Genomic DNA, 19,214 nt, shown 5'->3' with positions numbered 1-19,214 from the left:
TTTATGGGAACAATTGACCCCTCTATCTCCGTCGCGGATACGTCCCTGCTTTTTTGGCATAAAAACCGCAACAGTTAATGCATTGATATCACTATGAAATATAGGAAGCCACGTTATTAGTAAAATACAATACAATTACTCTTCTCGATATAATTTTTTATGTTTTGAATTTAATTTTTATGCATTGATATATATATTTATACTATTCCTTTCATCTCAATTTATTAAACACTTTTAAGTAAAATCATATTTATCTATGTTACTTTTTTTAATCAAACTTCTAAGTTATATAAATATATATATATATATTATAATAGTCTAGATTTCAAATATTTCGAGTCAAAAATTTAAAAAAAAAGTGAAGTAAGAGATTATAAAAATATTTAATGCTATCGATTTTGTGTGTAGCAGGCAAAAATGATATTTAGTTATTTGACAATGCATAATAAAATAACAACGTGGATTTTTCCCTTATTTGATTATAAATATTATTTCTTGAAAAAATCTGTTGGCAGGCAAAAAGGAAGCTGTTAGCCGGGATGGGGGAGATTCTCACCTCTTCCTTCCCATCCTCTTACCTGCTTTTCCATTTCTAATTATTATAATAAGATTTAGACAGTTTAAATTTTATCTTTTATAAAAATTATTATTAAAATGTTAAATTATAAAAAAATATAAATAATAAAATTCAGACCACTAAATTTTAATATAAAAATTAAAAAATACAGCAAAAAAATGAAATGAAATATTTTATAAGAGATTAAATTTAAACCATCCAATAATCTTTGATCTAATGACTAGAAATTAGGAAGAGAAGGGCAAGAGGATGAAAAGGAAGAGGAAAGAATTCGCACACAGTCAGGGATGCTCCAACTAGCACAATTAAAATTAGGAAGTCGGCATGATAAAATTGTCACTTTGTAAAAAAAAAAAAGGAAAAAAAATAAAAAGAAAAGGAAGTTGGGAATCTCAAGACGGAGAGTCGTGCGAGGAACAACTTAGCAAAACAGAACAAACGAGAAACAAACGAGCACCTACGTTTATGCTAAATACAAGGATGGCGGACTTGCCGAAAGCAGTTTTAATTTCTATTTATGCTTTCTCGAATCTCAAAGGATGTTTCCTTTGAATCTAGTGGGTGGCACCAAGCACCTGATTAGACCCACAGAAACTGCCTGGTCCATCCGTATTTGCTAATTTTTATTTAAAATTAAAATTCACTCGTTGGCACCTTCCTTGTAGGTCTCAACTAGCCACCCCACCCTAATACACAATTCAATGTATTTTGCTCCTGATTTCAATTTATTCCTTCTCAGAAATTGAGTGCTAGTCAGTCATATCTGCATTTCTCCCAGACTTGACCTTTTATGCGAACCATGCATGAATTCCTTCAGGAGCGTGCTGGCTGATCAACTGGTCATTACTTTTGTTCCCCCCTGCTTCATGAAGTAATTATAATCAGAAGAGCGTGCTGTGTTGAAATTCTTGGCATGGGGTCATGACTGAATTCGATCACCGCCTATTTCAACATCATTAATTCCCTCTCCTTCGCCTAACTTTATTCCAACACCAATGGCTTGTGGAATTTCATTTGATCCACTCTCATGGAATTCGATCTCTGTCCCTTTATTGCTTCCTGCATTCCTTGCACTTAGCTTGTCCTTGTTTTTGTTTGGTGAAACAATCACGGGAATGGGATCATTGTTTGCGTGCAACACTGAAAAGTTATGGATGGCACTTATGATAAACAAACCCCATGATATTATTTTCGTTCTCATTCATAATATTTCAAATCAACTTGATTAAATTGAGGTGAACTGTGCTGTTCAACATTAAAGTCTCCCTTTTTACTCCTGCCCCTTCCATGTTAACATAAAGCTCTCCTGCCAAAGTGGGCTCACTTTGTGTTTTACTTCGACCAATCAAAAGACACCAGCAGGAAGACAAACCTGATGCCACACTATTCATATCACACTCCCCCTCCTACTTTAAAAGATAGTTTTGAAGCTAATGTGGTGTCCCCAAATAATTTGATAAAAGTAATACTTTATTAAATATTTTTTTAATATTACCTTCTCTCTCCATAGTTTTTAAATGCAAAGTATTTTAAAATTTATATTTTATTTTTTTAAAAAAAATTATAAAGTATATTTAATAATTTTTATTGAGATAGATGCATAATTTTATTCAAAATTATCTTATAAACTAAGATAGAGGGGGTACCACTTTTTATAAATTTTGTAATATATACTAAATATTAGTAGTTGATTGCCTTCAAAAACACAAATTTTTTTAATAATTCATAAATAATTTGATTTGCGCCAAAATCCATCAATATATAGACACACACACATATATAAAAGAAAATTCATATACTGACCGTTTCTTCCAAGGGAGTGTAGGGTGCCATAAGCGCCGCGAGGTTGTTGGCTTGGAAAAGCACAATTGAGGATTAAGGATGAGAGAGATTTTTTTTTTTTTTTTGGGTGGGGGAGGTACTGTGGACTATGGATGGATGTAGAGATTAAAGAGTGATTAGAGTTGAAAATAAGGGTCAAGTTTAGAGAATTGGACTTGAAGATCTTATTTAAATAAGAGTTTGAATTTTGAAAATATTTTTTTAAAGTAATCAGATTTAAGGGTTTAATCCTGATAAATCTTGTAAAAAAAAGCTCAGGTTCGGATGACCCTTCAAAATCTATTATATTATTATTGTTATTATTTGGTGAAACACATGTTTGAAATTAATGACCTGCTCACCTGATCTTGCATGTATTATATTATTATTAATTTTAATTTATCCTAAAATTAATTTAATATAATTTAATAAATATCAGTGTACAGTATAAAATTTCTGATATTTTTATTTTTTATAATTATTATATTTGTATATTTATAAAAAAATAAACTATTTTTTAACTAAAATTTAAATTTTATTACTAGACTTCTAAATATGTGTTGTTTAATTTCTCAAAAAATTATGAGAATTTTAATTTTTTTAATTTTAAAATATTTTAATTAATTTATAATACTTAATTTTATTTTAATTTTTTTATTTTTTTAAAAAAAGACTTGCTGGCCTAACCTTAAATTATTTACATAAAAGTCAAGTTTAAAAAATAAGATTAAAAATAAAAAATTAAATTTTAGGACTCAAGTCTTTAAGGATTAAGCCTGAAAATTTTCCCAGCTATAAGAGCGACGGTTGGGGGAACATTAGAAAGACACATGATATGTAACCGGTGGCGTGAAATTGAGTCTGCAGGGCAAACAATGCCCGACATAACCCTACCCTCTGGTTTTAGGGCACATGACCCCCATTCCCCCCCCCCCCCCAAAAAAAAAAAAAACACCTTTCCCCCCTCACATGCTCCTACCACCAACACCCATGTGCTCTCCAACGTAACGCTCCCTTTTCTCCCCTTTACTTTCTATTCCAAACATTCACTCTTTGAATTTTTGTGTATCTAACATGCCTTTGCCTGATAGAGCCCTTAAAAATTCAGTAGATCTATCCTCTCACTGCCTTTTGTCTTTAATTTGCAGAAAATATTAATATTTAATATAAAAGGATATTTTAGTTAACATCGAATTTTGCCACAATTCATTGTCGAATTTTTAATAACTAATGTTATTTTCTTAAATTCATGTGCAAGACAAAGAGAGGTATATTTAAACGAGGCGGATGTATACCGTCCACATCCCATCTCTTGTACGCCCCTCCTTTTTTTTCTGGAATTGTCAACTTTAAAGGAGTTTATAAGGTTTCGTAGGATCATGTCACACAACACATTCGTTACTTTATTTTCAGATACCTGACGTTGAAGGCGCATTTTGAATTCTCATACACAGTCAAATTAAATGAAGCCCTTTATTTTTTTTTTTAATATTGGGGGACTATATTTCAGTGCGTAGCTCCTAATTTTAGGACGTAGTGGGTTGGGGGGGGGGGGGGCTTGATTTTGGAAAGGGTTAAGGCGCTGGAAATGATTCTGTCCACTAAAGAATAAGTTATGCCATATTAGGAAATTTGGTTACATCAACTTGCCAAGGTTGCATGAACCTCATAAAGACGGGTTAGTGGAGGTGACAATCCTCTTCTCCCCCCCCCCCCAACCCCAAATTTTTTTTTTTTTCGTTCGCATCATTCATTTTCAGAATATATATCATCTCTTGTATGTGCACAACACCAACCCCTGCCTGTACATTCCACATTCTTTTCCAAGTACTGCATCTACGTCCTTCTCTCCCATAAAATCTCTACTATTTTTTGTTGTCCATCTTCCTTCACTTAATTAAAAAAGTATACAATTAATAGCAATTCTCTCTGTTTTTTTTTTTATTGCTCGATGTTTAAGTCTGAGCCATCAACTACTTGAATATTAATATGAGAAGTTCCATGACTAATAGAGTTGAACTTAATAAATAATATATATAAATGTAAAATGTCATATAAAATGAAGTCTTGAGAGTTGGAATTAAAATATGTTGTCTTTTTACTTCTTTAAGATTCTAACATGTTTGTTTTCTCACCTTGTTGATCTACTTTTACGACTTTTGAAAAGGTGTGTGTGTGTATATATATGTTATAGCTGCAACATTGCCAGTGATGTGCCACAATAAAGATGGACAAATGCATCCCTTCATTTTGGGCAAAATTATGAGTAGGGTATGTAAATTTTGTATCTTTTCATCTTTTATTATTGATATTTTTCACCTTCTAAACGAAATAAAAAATATTTAAGTTTAAAAACTTATTAGATATATAATCTTTTAATGATTGATATAAGATATAAAAAGTATATTTACATAAAAGACTATATTAATTTGTTCAATATAATTTTCTAAAAAACAAAAATGATGATTAATTTATTTATATTATTACAATTTTAATCCTAATGTAATCATTATTTTTAATTAATTAAATTATTATTTTTAAAAAATATTAATTTTTAAATTAAATTATCATGCATTCTCTAACTCTTAAGTCCTAGATTCACCACTGTTGTAATGGAAACGTAGCTTAATTGTTTGTGGATAGCATGTAAATATTTTAAAGCATTTTTTAAGTCTTAAGGCATGGTTTAATGCTATGCCCTATTTGGTACCTACATCAAAATGATTTTGGTGGATAAATAAAAATAAAATTTTAAAATATGTTTGATATGTCAATATAAGTAAGATAAAAATTTTATTTAATATTACTTTTACATTTTGAAAAGACTAAAGCACCCCTAAAATTTTAAAAATATTCAAGCGTCAACAAACTCCTTCATCTAACCACCTTGCCATTCCAAAAAAAAATCGATCCACAACTCAACAATAATTTCCATAAAATAATTAATCCAAAACTCAACAATGCGATATCCCAAAGAAAATTGCACAACTCTATATAAGAAATCGAAGACCAGAAAGTCACAAATCAAAGAATTGAAGAAGGGGAAATTATGAAGGGATAGACGAGATGAAGGGAGGACAAGGAGATCTGAAGACAGAAAATCAAGCCAGAAAGACGAGAGATCAAAAGAGAAGCTGTGGCTCGAGAAGGTCGGACAGTTGAACCCGAATTGAATTGTGCACGGAGGAAAACAAAATCAAAATCGTGATTGAACAATTGTCACTAACTATGGAGAGCCATAGCACTAGGGATTTTTAAAGTTTGAAGTAGAGGCTGGAGATTTGGGAGGTTGATGAACGGCTACTTTCTGTCCTTCGTTGCAATCTTTCATCAGCAACTTTGATCATAGAAGCAATAGGGATTTGTGGGAGCTTAAAGCACCGTCTCAAATAAGTGACAAGCTTGAAGGGCAAAGATGACAAGTGAGGAAGGAAGTGAGAGAAGGAACCTGGTTTCATGGGTATGGGGGAGGAATTGAGTTCCATCATTTTTTATGGAAATGAGTTTCAGTGTATCAAACATCTTATTTTCATAGTTTTACTTCCACTCTCACTTCCACTTTTCAACTCTCACTTCTACCCTATCCAATGAGCTATTAGTAAATTTTGAAAGCCAATTCACATATATTTTTTCTTTGAAAAAAAAAAACTTAACTAGCAATATAGACATCTAGACATTCTCGTTAATCTATGGTTCCACGAATAAAATTGGATGAAATAGCTGTGGCCACCGCTGATAGCCCCATTTAGTAATGTTATTGATGTCCAAGGAAAACGTTGACATAATTGGATTTGGGCAAAAAACTCTTAACTTAAGGGGACAATGCAGTGATGTCTGGTGTTTGTCATAAATTGTAATCCATGATCCATCCATTAAACTCTAAGTTGGGCCATCTTAAAGTTGATAAAGGGATGGAGGAATATGGGCCCTTTAATTCCAGAACGTTCCCATTTTTGCATATGGGGATCCCAGTGCCACAAAATCTTCTGTGCGTGTTTATTGGTCTTAACTCCAGCACTCGATTTTATTTTCAAATATTTGACAAACAAATTTTTTACGCAAGAAATGTTTCTGGACAGAGAGATTTTTGTGTGTGTGTGTGCATAAAATTTTACATTTCAAATCAATGTATTTAAGAATGAAATAAATTTTATAGATTTGTATCTAGCTGTATTTCAAATAGAATTAACTTTTGTAAGATGATGGCTGTATGAAATAAAAAAGGGAGAATTTCAATAAAAATCTCTTGATCACACTTATTTAAATTTAAAATTTTTAAATTTTTAAAATTACACTACAATTCAAGAGTATTGTATTAAATTTATGAGAGAAATGATAAAGTTGCCCCTCATTTAAATTAATATAAAAACTTCCTTATCTCATTTGTTTATTATCCTATTTTACTCGTTAATTTACTTATAAAATATTGTTAATTATCCTACTTAATTTTTTTTCATGTTAGGTATTTAAATCATTTTAAAACAACTTGTTAGTTTCTATACTGTATGTTATTTATTTTCTTACGAACTGTTATTCATTACCAGACTTTCATTTAATTTTATTCCTAGGAAATGAACCGATAAAGTAAGATAATTAATAATGTTCCGCGAGTAAATGAATAAATAAAGTAGGATGGTTTTGATATTAATTTAAATGAAGGACAATTTAATATCAAATTAATACCTCTATAATGAAATTTTAGAAATTTATGAATTTTGAATTTAAATAAATGTGATCAAGGGGTTTTTATTAAAATTTTCTCAATAAAAAATCTCGTTTTTCAGTTATGAGGAATTTAAGAATGAGGCCTCGAGACATGTTTGTTCAGTGCAATGAACACGTATTCCTATTTCCGGTATTGCCAACAATTTGGCCTTTGAAACTGAAAGTATGTGGGGGACTTTGGGTAAATTTAGGATATTTTCTTTTTTAAAAAACTAAATGGGTTCCTTTTGATTTGTTCTAAAATCAATTACATCCAGCTAGCCAATAGTTTGATTGAATTAATGTTGTAATTGTTAATTTTGGGTAAATTACACCCAGATTCCAAATAGAAAAAATTAATTATATGCCAGATCTACCCACTTGCAAATACTTAAATTTAACATGTAATTGTTGAATGAAGTTTGACTCTTGCATATAATATACTGACAAAATAATTAATTTTTTTATTTAGATCTTGAATCTAAATTTCCCTTAAACTTTTCCAATTCTCATTTAAGGAATACCGCAAAACTGTTGGCTCCATACCTCCATTTGTCGTGATCTAAAATGATTAGTAGGACATCAGCTGTTCACAGTAACAGCTGTTGAAATTGATTCAAATTTATTAAAATAAAAAGTCATTACTGAAATTACTAGACGTTACTGATGAAAATGAAGTGAAAAAAAATAATCACGCCAATTAAAATATTGCTTGGTAAGGTTTTGTAATACTCACACAAAGTGTGTACAAAAAGTGCATATATATAACATTAACGTATGATAAGGTCGTCGTTGAATGCATTTACATATCAGTGTTATTTATCTAGATAAATAAATGACAGCAATTTTCTTTTATGCAATATATTTATAATTTTTTTGTAATTGTTACTAAATGTACTCCTATAAGTGAGCAATTGATGTCACTAATGACATGCATTCAGATGTATTTCTTTCGTTCTTTTTTAATAGCCGAAGAGAGAAAATACAACTAAATAGCAGCAATGTCTTGCTGCAGCACAGGAACTAAATTAGGAGGAGGGTAAAAACAAGATGAAAACTAACAATGTAAGACAAAGCTTGTGTAGCAAGTATGTCGATGGCTTGATTCACATCATGTGAGATATAAAATATGTCCACAATCCAAGCATGAGCTATAGTAGAGGCCAGATATCAAGAATAACTTCCATATTTGGATGGGAGGAATAATTTGCACCAGGGACTAGTTTGATGACTTTAAGTGAATCTGATTCAAGGATCAACTCTTGATACCTAAGGTCCCAAAGTTTAGCAAGCAACGAGTCATCACCACCATTCATCTTAAACATGTACCTATCTTTGAACTCATCACCACAGGATTCCCAAAATAGGCCGCCACACCTTGCAATGTCTTGTGTTACAAAGAAAGCACCATCCATATTTAACTTAACCATTCATTTGTCGGTAGTTTCCAGGTGCTACTAAATTTGGGGCCATCAGAACTAAGTACAATTCTTTTTATCTTGCACATGTATCTTCTTATTAACTACTGGCCGGAGATCATCACTATCATAAACTATTTTTATTAACTACCGGTGGCCATTACTATCAATGATTTTTTAATTTTAAAATTATTTTTAAATCCACACAATCCAATATGTTTTCTTTTCATTTTGTTTTGAAAAATGGTTTTTATAAAAAAATATAAATATAAACAAACATGCCCTTAATACAAACTGCATATTGTAACATGGTTTAATTTATCGTTGCCTGTCATGGTTTTGGCTGTTTTGGTTTTAAGTTTGATCCTCTCTTCCATCATGAGAAACTGGTATGGATATATATATATATATATATGTATATTTTTTTTTTTTTAACCACACACACACATGCATGTATGCACTAACTATATCCCATCGCAGTTTCCCACCACGTTGCTCAAAGCTAGTTAATTATTACTATCAATGAAGGCATTAACTTTTTATTAAGGAACTAAGCAAAGGGGCGGGGAATCAGTATCATCAGTTCATTACAAAGAGAGGTCATTCCACGTACGTAAGCCTAATGGCATGATACACGAACTCAAATCGTACTAGTTTTTATACTGTGCAAATCAATTTCTTTTCTGGGGCCGAACTGTGCAAATAAATCAAAATCACCGAATTAACTATTTCCCAGGGTTGACTGACTCGTCGGCCGGGATATAAAATTCAAAGTCATCATGTTTGTTAACCAGGACTCATCAGTTATCATGTTTGAACCTTTACATCTATCTATTCGATGAACATGAGTCATATTTGGAGGTTTCTAGATTCATTTGGAGAGAAAAATGATCTAAAAAGCTTCAGAAACTTCTTAATCGTGATAAAAATAAAAATACAGCAAATAAAAGACTAATATCACATGATGGCGTTTAATCAAATGTACAATCAATATTTCAATTTGGTCGATGTATACTTAGTTTATAGCTTAGCTCCATTTAATTTGTGAACTGCAGAATGCAAACTGACAACCCTCTTCACCCTAATCTCTCTTTTTACGGGCATTATACTATATATATATATATATATATCATATGCTATATCAGCTTTACATACTAATTAATTGATGAGCTACTTAAATTAAGCCTCCTTCATCCTTCAATAAAAACAGAAATCATCACTATTTCATTGCGTAAGCATACTTATATACTTTTCACAGTCTCACTTGTGAAAAATTAAATGAAAAATGAGCTCTAATAATTTAAATTGATAATTAATCATATGGTAAACAAAAGCATTAATCAAATTAAATTTCTTAGTAGGTGCTCTGGTACAATCTTGTTTTAACTTTTGAGTAAATAGATTATTATAATTATTATTATTATTATTATTATTATTATTATTATTTAGAAGGGTGCATACGGCGTACACGATTTCTTTCACATGGTATACATATATAGGCTATGATTTTGTCTACTTGCCATTGCTTGTCATGATTTATGAACTTTTCATAAATGGCAAAATTTCTACAAGGTGAAGCCCTTGGTAATTTTACAAAAGGGAAAGTAAAGAAAATTGTATAGCATGCTGGCCTGGTCTAGTCAAGGACAGCCGTAGCATGTGCAACATGATTCATATACTCAAATACAAAATTTGACAAAGCAAAATATGTGTGTGGACATTACCTCATCATTACTGCCGCAGATCGATGAAAGAAAATTTGAATCAAAAGCATCTTGCAAAAGAAAAATTTAGTATGAACACACGATTTTAATTTGATGCAGTCACATGACTTATAATCTAAACTCAACAAAGCATCATCAGTATAATGTGCATATAGTAATTAATTAAGAATCTCGTTAAAGGGGGAAAAGGAAATCTGGGTTCTTACTGTTCCAGGCCAAAGGCTTTTTACAAACGCGAAAAAAAGCGGCTAGCTATATATCTATATGCTAGTGGATTACTACATCAGAATAACTAGTACAATGATGCTTGCCTAACTAATGAGTTCTAGTTAATTCTTAATTCTCCATTCTGGGTCTTCCCTCCTGCTGTTATGAAGAAACAAGGTAATGTTTCTGCTTCTTTGTACGTGTGCTTCAATTCAGATCATATATTGTAGAGAATAACCCTCTTGGCTTATATATGCATGAATTCCAATCTCCGATGATAATAATTTACACCCCAATTTCCATGGAATCGGACCTTGTTATATCTTCTGTACAATAGACAATAAAAGATATCATATCTATATGAAATATATACCTTAAATAACCTCAAAATGGATGATGGCCAAGTCTGAGCTCTAAGTCCACTTCGCCATCTTTCTGATCACTTTCCACGTGGCTCGAACCAATCTGGAGGCTCAAATTGGCCCCAAGAAGCTCTTGGTTCATATCCACAGACTGACGATGAGTCCTTGGATTAAGATACTCAAAAGGAAAAGCATACGATGCAGGAGAAGGGTTTCCAGGGTTTGCTGCAGAAGATGGCTGGAAATACATGTTATAGTTTCCCTGAACCTCAAAAATGGAGTAAAACCTTGAGGATTGATGGCCAGAAGATATTTCTGAAAGAAAAGGGGAGGCTGATGCGAAAGATTCCTCGTTGGACAATTTGTTTGAAAGCAAAGAAGAATTATTAGGTGCACTTTGTTTGGCTTTGGCTCTGTCTTTTCTATGAATATTCATGTGACCCCCTAACGCCTGAGCGTTGGTGAAGCCCCTTCTGCAAAATGTGCACTCGTAAGAGCGTCTGGTCCCTCCTGATGAATCTGCATGTTCTAGCTGATCAGTCTCTTCGCTCGAATTCTCTGAACTATTATTCATGGCAAAAGATTCACTTTTCTGTTTCTTCTCTGAGGGAAATTATCAAACAATTTCTGCTGAGATCTGTTGGTGATTATGAGGGAAAATAAAGTAGCTCTGAGGGAAGGAGAGATGTGGAAGGGTAATAGGGCTTTAATTTATAGCTAGAGAGAACAACGTTCAGAGAGAAAGGTGAAGGATGGAGACAAGTAGAAAACATCGACTTTGTCATTGTGGCATATATTAGTGGATTTCTACATTTTTGTCCTTTTGCTCTTAGGTTTTTTCATTTAGCCGGCTCTATAATCGGTCCTATCCTCGGTAATTTTTAATTACTTGCCCCTTCTCTCTCTCTTCCATTTAATTTGGTGGCGATTTCTGCTTATGTTACTATCACCGAGGTTTCCACGACGTGGTCTCTTTTGTTTATTTTAAATTAATATCTGGCAGTTATTGTCCAATTAATCCCCACTTCAATCTGACTAATTCTTGCAAACATATTGCACTTTTAGTTATTTACTATTAATCATATATGATTTGAAGACATAGTGCATCAGGAGCACTTCTGCTTTCACACTTCAGTATCTTGTGTACATGTGTACTTGGGTTTTAATTAACCTATCCATGCCATTACGCTAATATTATTATTATTATTAGCAAACGGGTTGTACACATATTCTCTGTTATTGTGATTTGTTTCCCTAATTTCTACCCAGTGAAGAAGAAAACAAAGAGCAGTGAGGCTTTATATGCACACTATCTATAACTATAATTAATGATCTCATATGCACGTTCCCCTGGTTATAATTCTACTTGGCAAGAGATGTGACCAAAAATATACCGGTTCAGCTTTTACATGTGAAAGTGAAACAAAGTTGGTTTCGCATATATAGTAAAAACAGAAGTGGGGTTTATCAACTGGGCAGAGAAGACAGAAGCAGTGTGAACACATGAAAACTATTTCTGGCTATATGCATGAAAACGCGTTGAACTTTGAGCTATTTTCTATATATCCCTAAAATAAATAAAAAAATCCCTTATCAAGTTTTATCTTCAAATGATTTTACATATGCCATCAACTGGCTTTCTAGCCCTACTTGAAAAGGAAGAGACATGTGAACTGTTACCCTGAAATCACCCAGTTGTGCAGTAGCTAGGTAACTAGGGTTTACTGAAAATGAATTGATGCTAAGCTAAGGCCAAAGATATAAATCTGAAATATATGCATACAAGTGCCACAATCCCATTCATTTAAACTGACTAGCTCCAACTAAATAGCTGACTGTACTGTGGAATCATAATAATGATGGGAATAGAGGGAGAGAAGAGGGAGCAGTTCAAAAGGAATAATTTTGATGGCAACCATTAGTTATTTTAAAGAGAAATCTGCACCATACCAAATGTCTCTTTGTGTAGTAGTTACTTAGCTGGTTCCTCTTGGATTTGCAGGCGGCCACAATGAAGCATTTTAATTCTTTCGTCCTTCTGGCATCTCTCTCTTATTATTATTTTTTCTTTTCGTTTCTTGACAGCTTCTCAAAAGTGATATCAGTGCTTACTCAAAACCACACACAGCTATTTTGCTAGATTATTTGTCGTTTAATTTATCAATAAAAGATAAGGCTACAGAAGTACGTGTTTTTTATATCAAAATTTGTGTAAATAATTTTTTTCCATCCATATAAATTACATGTTTAGATATATAATTGAGGAGGATATATATTTTCTTTTCAATCTTTCTTCATGAATTTTTTATTATACAAATGCATGTATTTTCTCATTGAAGACAGTCTTATTTGAGACGGGAACATTTTTCTATATTCTTTCGATATTTCTCTGTTTTTAATTGCTTACAGATGTTTTCCAATTGAAAACATTTTATTTGAGGTTCTCATACAATATTGTGAGAAATTGAAAGACTAACCCTTTTCACTAAACCTAGTTCCTTTAATTTTTTTCTGCGTATTTTAACATGGTAAAAATGTTAGAAAAATAAATGTGTGAATTTTTTAAAAAATTGAGTTGGTATTTATCTCATGTATTTTATTATATACTCCATGTATTCATGGGGCGAAAGATATGTAGTTTGTTTAATACCAGTATCAGTGAAGATTAATATAATATTTCAATTTAATAAGAATCAGATCATCTTCATTGGACAACTGGGAAAAATATGGTGAGACTGATAATAACATGAGTGGTATGCTAATGCCAGTTGCGTCTTTTTAATTCATTTAATCCGCCATTGAGGGTTTTCTACTCTCTTTTTCTACTCAAGACATGGCAAACTTGCACTCGCATTTCCCAACCATCGTCACAACTTCTGATACAGTGGCACGTACGATATTATGATTGGTCACTCATTTTACTCCTCTCTCTGCTCAATGTTTTTGCAGCCGAATAGTAAACTGAAAAGCTTGGTGGTTGATGGTTAGCATGCTCTAACTGAGTTGGATCAATGATCAAACTAATAACGTAATAATTAAATTTAAAAATTATACATGTATATAATAATTTAAATATAAAAAATTGCTACTTAACTTAAAAATAAAATCAAATATGTTAAGCTTATTATAATTTAATCAGTCACATGATATAATATAACATTAAATGATAAAAAAATTGGTTATTTTTTAAAAAAATTTGACAAAAAAATAAAAAAGGGACATTTTTTGAACAGTCCGATTTTTGAAAATCGGATCCGATTCTTGGCTTGATTTTGGTTCCCAATCTAACCGTCGATTCAAAGCGGCCCAATCAAGCCCAACTCTCCAAACAATTTTTTCAACTTGATCAAACCGTTTGTAGTCAACCGGTCCGACCATCTGGTTTGATTTGATGTTTTAATCATTCCCGCTGACAGAAACAATTTGGTTTAGAATTAAAAATAAATAAAAATTTTCAAAACGTATATGCCGCTTCTATATTCTATTAATATATTTTTAATTTAAATATAATGGCTGTGTCTATATAATTTTAAAGCTTGATATTTTTATAAACAAAATAACACAACATCCTTTTATGCAAAATTAATAATAAGTGTATGAGTTTCATTCAATTTTATCCTTAAAATTATTTTTTAAAAAAATTTTTTTAATAAAAAAACCTCAAATGGGATGACGTTTGGTAAAAATGAAAAATGATTTTGATAATGGGGGATTGGGACCTATTAATTTGAATATGAAGAGGGGTGAACAGAGAGACACAGCCAGATTGAGGAATATCCATCGCTTCTCGAAACTCTTGCCACTTGCGGGGACTCTGTAATAAACCCATTTGCTAGGAAAATACAATTGTGATTCATTTATTTATTTATATTTATATATAATATATCACATCATGAATCTCAAAACTAATACCCAGCAGGCCTATATTTGACGTCAACTTTGATTTTTCATTTCAATTTATTAATGCCAGTATGTCTCAGGTCAAAAAAGGCCCATATCCCGTAAAAAAAGAAGGCCCGTATAGACTCATTTTATCCAAATGGAGCATAACCGGTCCATAAGGGTTTTAGTCTTGGACTGTTGTTACAGGCCTCACGAAGTTTGCCCTATTCTTTTCGTTTTTTAAAACGTTTAATGTTTACTTGTTTTACCAGTAAAGTTGCCCTATTCGGCACCAACGCCTAAATAAAAGGTTGTTTGCACGCACGAAAAAAAAAATAATAATAATAATAAGATGGGGTCACTACTAAACATGTTAGCATTCGTTAAAAACTATATAGATATTTTATGCGGAAACCTTTTTTCTTCTTCTCGTTGTTGCCCTTTTTTGGGCCAAACAAAGTCAGTTTTATTAGAAATAAGACTAGGCTTCTAATTACTCATATGCAGTGATTATAATTCATTTTTTAATTCATTTTGATAGGATGGATGACGAACAATTTGAGGATTGATTTTCAAAAAAAACAAAAAAACAAAAACAATTAGAGTTACCTTTTGCTGGCACTTATAAATTTTAACATGAAGTTATTGATGTGATTTTATAAGAGAAACTGTCAAAATATGAATTACTTTACTCCAGCGTGCAAATTCACTATACTCTTTCATAATTGCAAAACACCAAATTATCTTTCATTTTATCTAGAAGTTTTCATTCTTAAGGTTATATATACTACTCATTTTGGATCAATAGACAACAGCCTTATAAATTTTTCATGGAGTAATTAATATCTATACTTTTGATCAAAGTATTATCAATTATTATTGTAAGCGTGAATTTAAACTAAGTTGATAATAATTTTAAAGAATGATTCCTTAATTAAAAAATACAGGAACATTAACCGAAATTAACCGCAATTATAAGATCAAAAAAATTCTATGTACAATTTAAAAGGGAAGAATTTATGCATGAGAACTTATCATACTATTTTTTTTTTGGTGCTTTACATTTTCAATCAGGATAAAGTGAATAATTATCAGGTTACCAATATACAAATGGAAGACGTGATTAGGTAGATTGTTTAGGTGAAGTAGTTTAAATTGAAATTAAATAGATGGATGTGCATGGGATGGAGTAATAAATGATAGTTCTAAAATGTAAGAAAATTGGAAAAGAATAAATGAGAGGAAAGTGATGTTGTAGTAGGAGCCTTTTATGCCATGCCCCTATACATGATATTCATAAAATGTAAAGAAATTTTCTTCAGCTGTGAGTAGCAGTATTATTTATTTAAAACTATGTATGTGACTCATCTTAATAACGAGTAACTTGAATGGTTTATACTTAATAGTAATTTTATTTTAGCCAGCCACTGTAGTTCATAGTAATTAAATGAAATCAGTATCCTATGTTTCACTGAAAAGAACCTCTCCGATCTGGCCTCCCTCTACAGCCCTACTCTCTGCTTCCCTTTTATCTTCCATTTTGTCTCACTCTCTTCTTTTCTTCTCCATCACGTGATGCCTCTTCCTCTTCCTTGCATCTCTCAAGTTTGATCGATTTAAGTTTCACACATTTAAATGGGTACAACTTACTGCTTGATTCCATCAAAATAAAAGAAGGAATTTGAGGAGATGCAGATCTTTTCTCATATAAACTTAAAATCTATTCACGTTTAGACATCTTACCACATTTTTTATCTCAACTAAACCAATACAATATTTATTTTCTTTACAAAGAAATGAGATTGATTTCAGGGACCACTGAGTTATATATGACTAATGGTCTCCATTTGACATTTTAATTCATAGCTTCTGATCATGAAGTTAGGGGATGCAGATGCACAGCGTACGCGTCTTCCATGCTCTTTTATTGCATACACGTCTTACTTCTAGTCTCATTTTGACTCAACAAACTTTACATGTCGATCGATCATTCATCAGTTCGCCGATCTTCATAGGCTGCAACCCTATTCAGTGAATTGATTCTCTCGGCATATCAGCTCCTTGCATTTATATATATGGCCAATACGTTGCTTATACTACGTAAGACTTATTATCATTATTTTCTGGTTTGTTTGTGCATTCTGTCCTCAAGAAAAGGATGTCGCAGAAAGCTAAGAGCTCATTGTGAAAGATGGACCAAGGTGGGGTCTTGTGTCTTCTTCCCATCCTTATCTATTAGACTATTATATATATCGCACACACTGAAGCATCTGAGCTTAGCTTAAAGTTAAGTTAGTTCCTTCGTATAACCAGGTGAGATTGTGAGTTCTGCCCTCTCTTCTCTTCTCCTCCATTGAATATCTCTCGAATCTCGACTGATAAGGGCACTTCGTTCTACTTCTCACAGCTTTTTCTCTTGCTATGTGGGGGTCATTAATTATAGCTTTCCCGTTGTTCCTTTTACCAAAATCAAGTTACTTCTAACGAACACCCCTCATGCGTTTGACAAAACGACAGGTCTTCAATTGATGATGCTAGCTAGCTAGCATTTCTGTGAAAATAAAAATAAAGGTTTTCATTTTCTTTTTTTTTTGAAATATGCAGGGAGAGAGTGTAAGGATGGGAGTGTCCTACCTAGCTATAGTCGTGATTGAGTGCCAAAATGGGAAAGGGTTTGGGGTGTCTCAGTTCTGTGTAATGCTTTGAACTGACCAATACGTATCCTTCCATTTATGGAAAGGCCATCATACCCATTTGACACCCAGACATTGTCGGGAACATGCAAGCCATCAGATTTTGGGAAAAAGCTCCGCCCTAAGACCACACTACCCAAATCATTTTTATAGAAATTGAAATGCCAAACCATGTTAACTCAAACATGAATGATAGAGATTGCTTACGTTCTATCATCTCCCTCCCATGTCACTCTTCTCTTCCTGTTTCATTTCATTTTTTTTTCCAAAGCATATTTCGTCTCCTTCCTTTCAGTAACAATCTATCAAAACTGGGGTGCTAAAGATATGCTACATTTTTTCAAGAAGTGACTTTACTGTTTGCTTATGTATCGGCCGGTGAGATATTGTTCAGAAGAGAGATCATATTACTGCTGATATCCTTCTGCTTTTGTTTCTTTCTGTCTTTTCTTTTCTTTTATTTTTTTATTTAAAAAGCAAGATTCCTTATTAATCTCTTGAATATGCACTCGTTTTTCTTTTTTTTCCTTCTTGCTGAGAAGAAGCTTGTTCTCTCTGGTACGGGTTCTGAGCAAGACTGCAATATATGCAGCTTAAGAAGGCCTGTAAGCCCAATAAAGGCCACATGAAGCAGTTACTACATATTTGCCCGAGTGCAAAGTGTCAGGATCTTGAATCAGCAAAAGCAAATAGATGTTATCATTGGTAAGTTTCTTGATTGTTCTAAATAACCCACATCGTTTTCCAAATGCCCAATATGGCGAACAAGGTAGTCAAACAAATGGAAAAACTGGGTTAACTTTGAAATGAAGTAGACCCGTTTTAGGCCATATGCTTGTACAGTGATCATAATGAGGTTTGTGTTGGAACTTGGATCAATAATATTATGCACTCATGTCAGAGTAACTGAAATAATGAATTACATAAATTCACTGTAAAGGGGATCATATCTGTAAATTGCACGGCTGAATTTTCAATTGTATTTGATCGATGTCAGTTATCCACGACAAAAAGCACTTGAAACATCTATTAGTGAGTACTGACTTGGGGCAATTTCTCTGAGATGCAGCAGCTGATTTCATCCAGTTGGTGGAGATGTTGATCAAAAAGAATAATTGAGACAGCCCGCCCCCGTGAGAACTAGCGCTACAAATAGAATATTGAAAATCTTGAATTTTGAAAGGACATTATTAGAATCAGTTTTAGTTCAGTGCCCATCATAAAGTATGATAAGCACTTAGAGTTTATCGATTCTAGATCGTTCAGATTTAATTTGAATAATCTAAATTTACAGCATTTTACTTTTATTTTTGTAAAAAAATTATTTTAATAGGTACAAAATCTAAAATAAAACACAACCTTTTAATTGTCAGTTTTTTTAAAAAAATAATTTTTTATTTAAAAAACACCAATTGAAAAAAATGTAAATTTGAACCATGAAAATTAAACCTAAACAATCTAGAGACAATGAGCTCTGAGTTATCATCTATATTATGAGTACTGAAACTGATTGTGGGCATTATCATTCCTAAACTCAATGTACATACATACATACATACATACATATATATATATATATATATATGAATAATGTTCAGAACTGAAATGTATTTGGTCGAGAGATTCAGCCATATGTCGATTAAAATCCAGTGGTCATTGAAATTGAGATGGTTAGTGCTTAATTATAACCTTGTTTCTGATGTTATAATAGCATAAAATCAAGGGTAGGATCTCTTGCCAAATGTATGACACGTAAACCTTCAGTTTAATATTTATATCCAACCGACAATTATCAAGCATGCACATTGCCTGCAGAAATTGAACAT

The 19,214-nt window shown here is 32.2% G+C and overlaps 1 protein-coding gene across 1 annotated transcript; it reads right to left on the bottom strand.

The window, feature by feature from the left end:
- Positions 1-10,161: 10,161 nt before the first annotated feature.
- Positions 10,162-11,500, bottom strand: LOC129307810 (zinc finger protein 10). Its single transcript, XM_054948718.1, has 2 exons — positions 10,825-11,500; positions 10,162-10,294 (listed from the first exon to the last, which is right to left on the bottom strand). The coding sequence occupies exon 1, from the start codon at positions 11,385-11,387 to the stop codon at positions 10,836-10,838; it is 552 nt and encodes a 183-aa protein (XP_054804693.1). The 5' UTR covers positions 11,388-11,500; the 3' UTR covers positions 10,162-10,294; positions 10,825-10,835.
- Between the last annotated feature and the right edge of the window lie 7,714 nt (positions 11,501-19,214).

The sequence above is a fragment of the Prosopis cineraria genome, unplaced genomic scaffold (genome assembly GCF_029017545.1).
Source record: "Prosopis cineraria cultivar Desert tree isolate PC_DT_omini unplaced genomic scaffold, ASM2901754v1 PC4, whole genome shotgun sequence".
In the NCBI taxonomy this organism is placed as follows: domain Eukaryota; kingdom Viridiplantae; phylum Streptophyta; class Magnoliopsida; order Fabales; family Fabaceae; genus Prosopis; species Prosopis cineraria.
The sequence above is the reverse complement of the archived record's forward strand: the minus strand, read 5'-3'. Positions and strand labels throughout refer to the sequence as shown.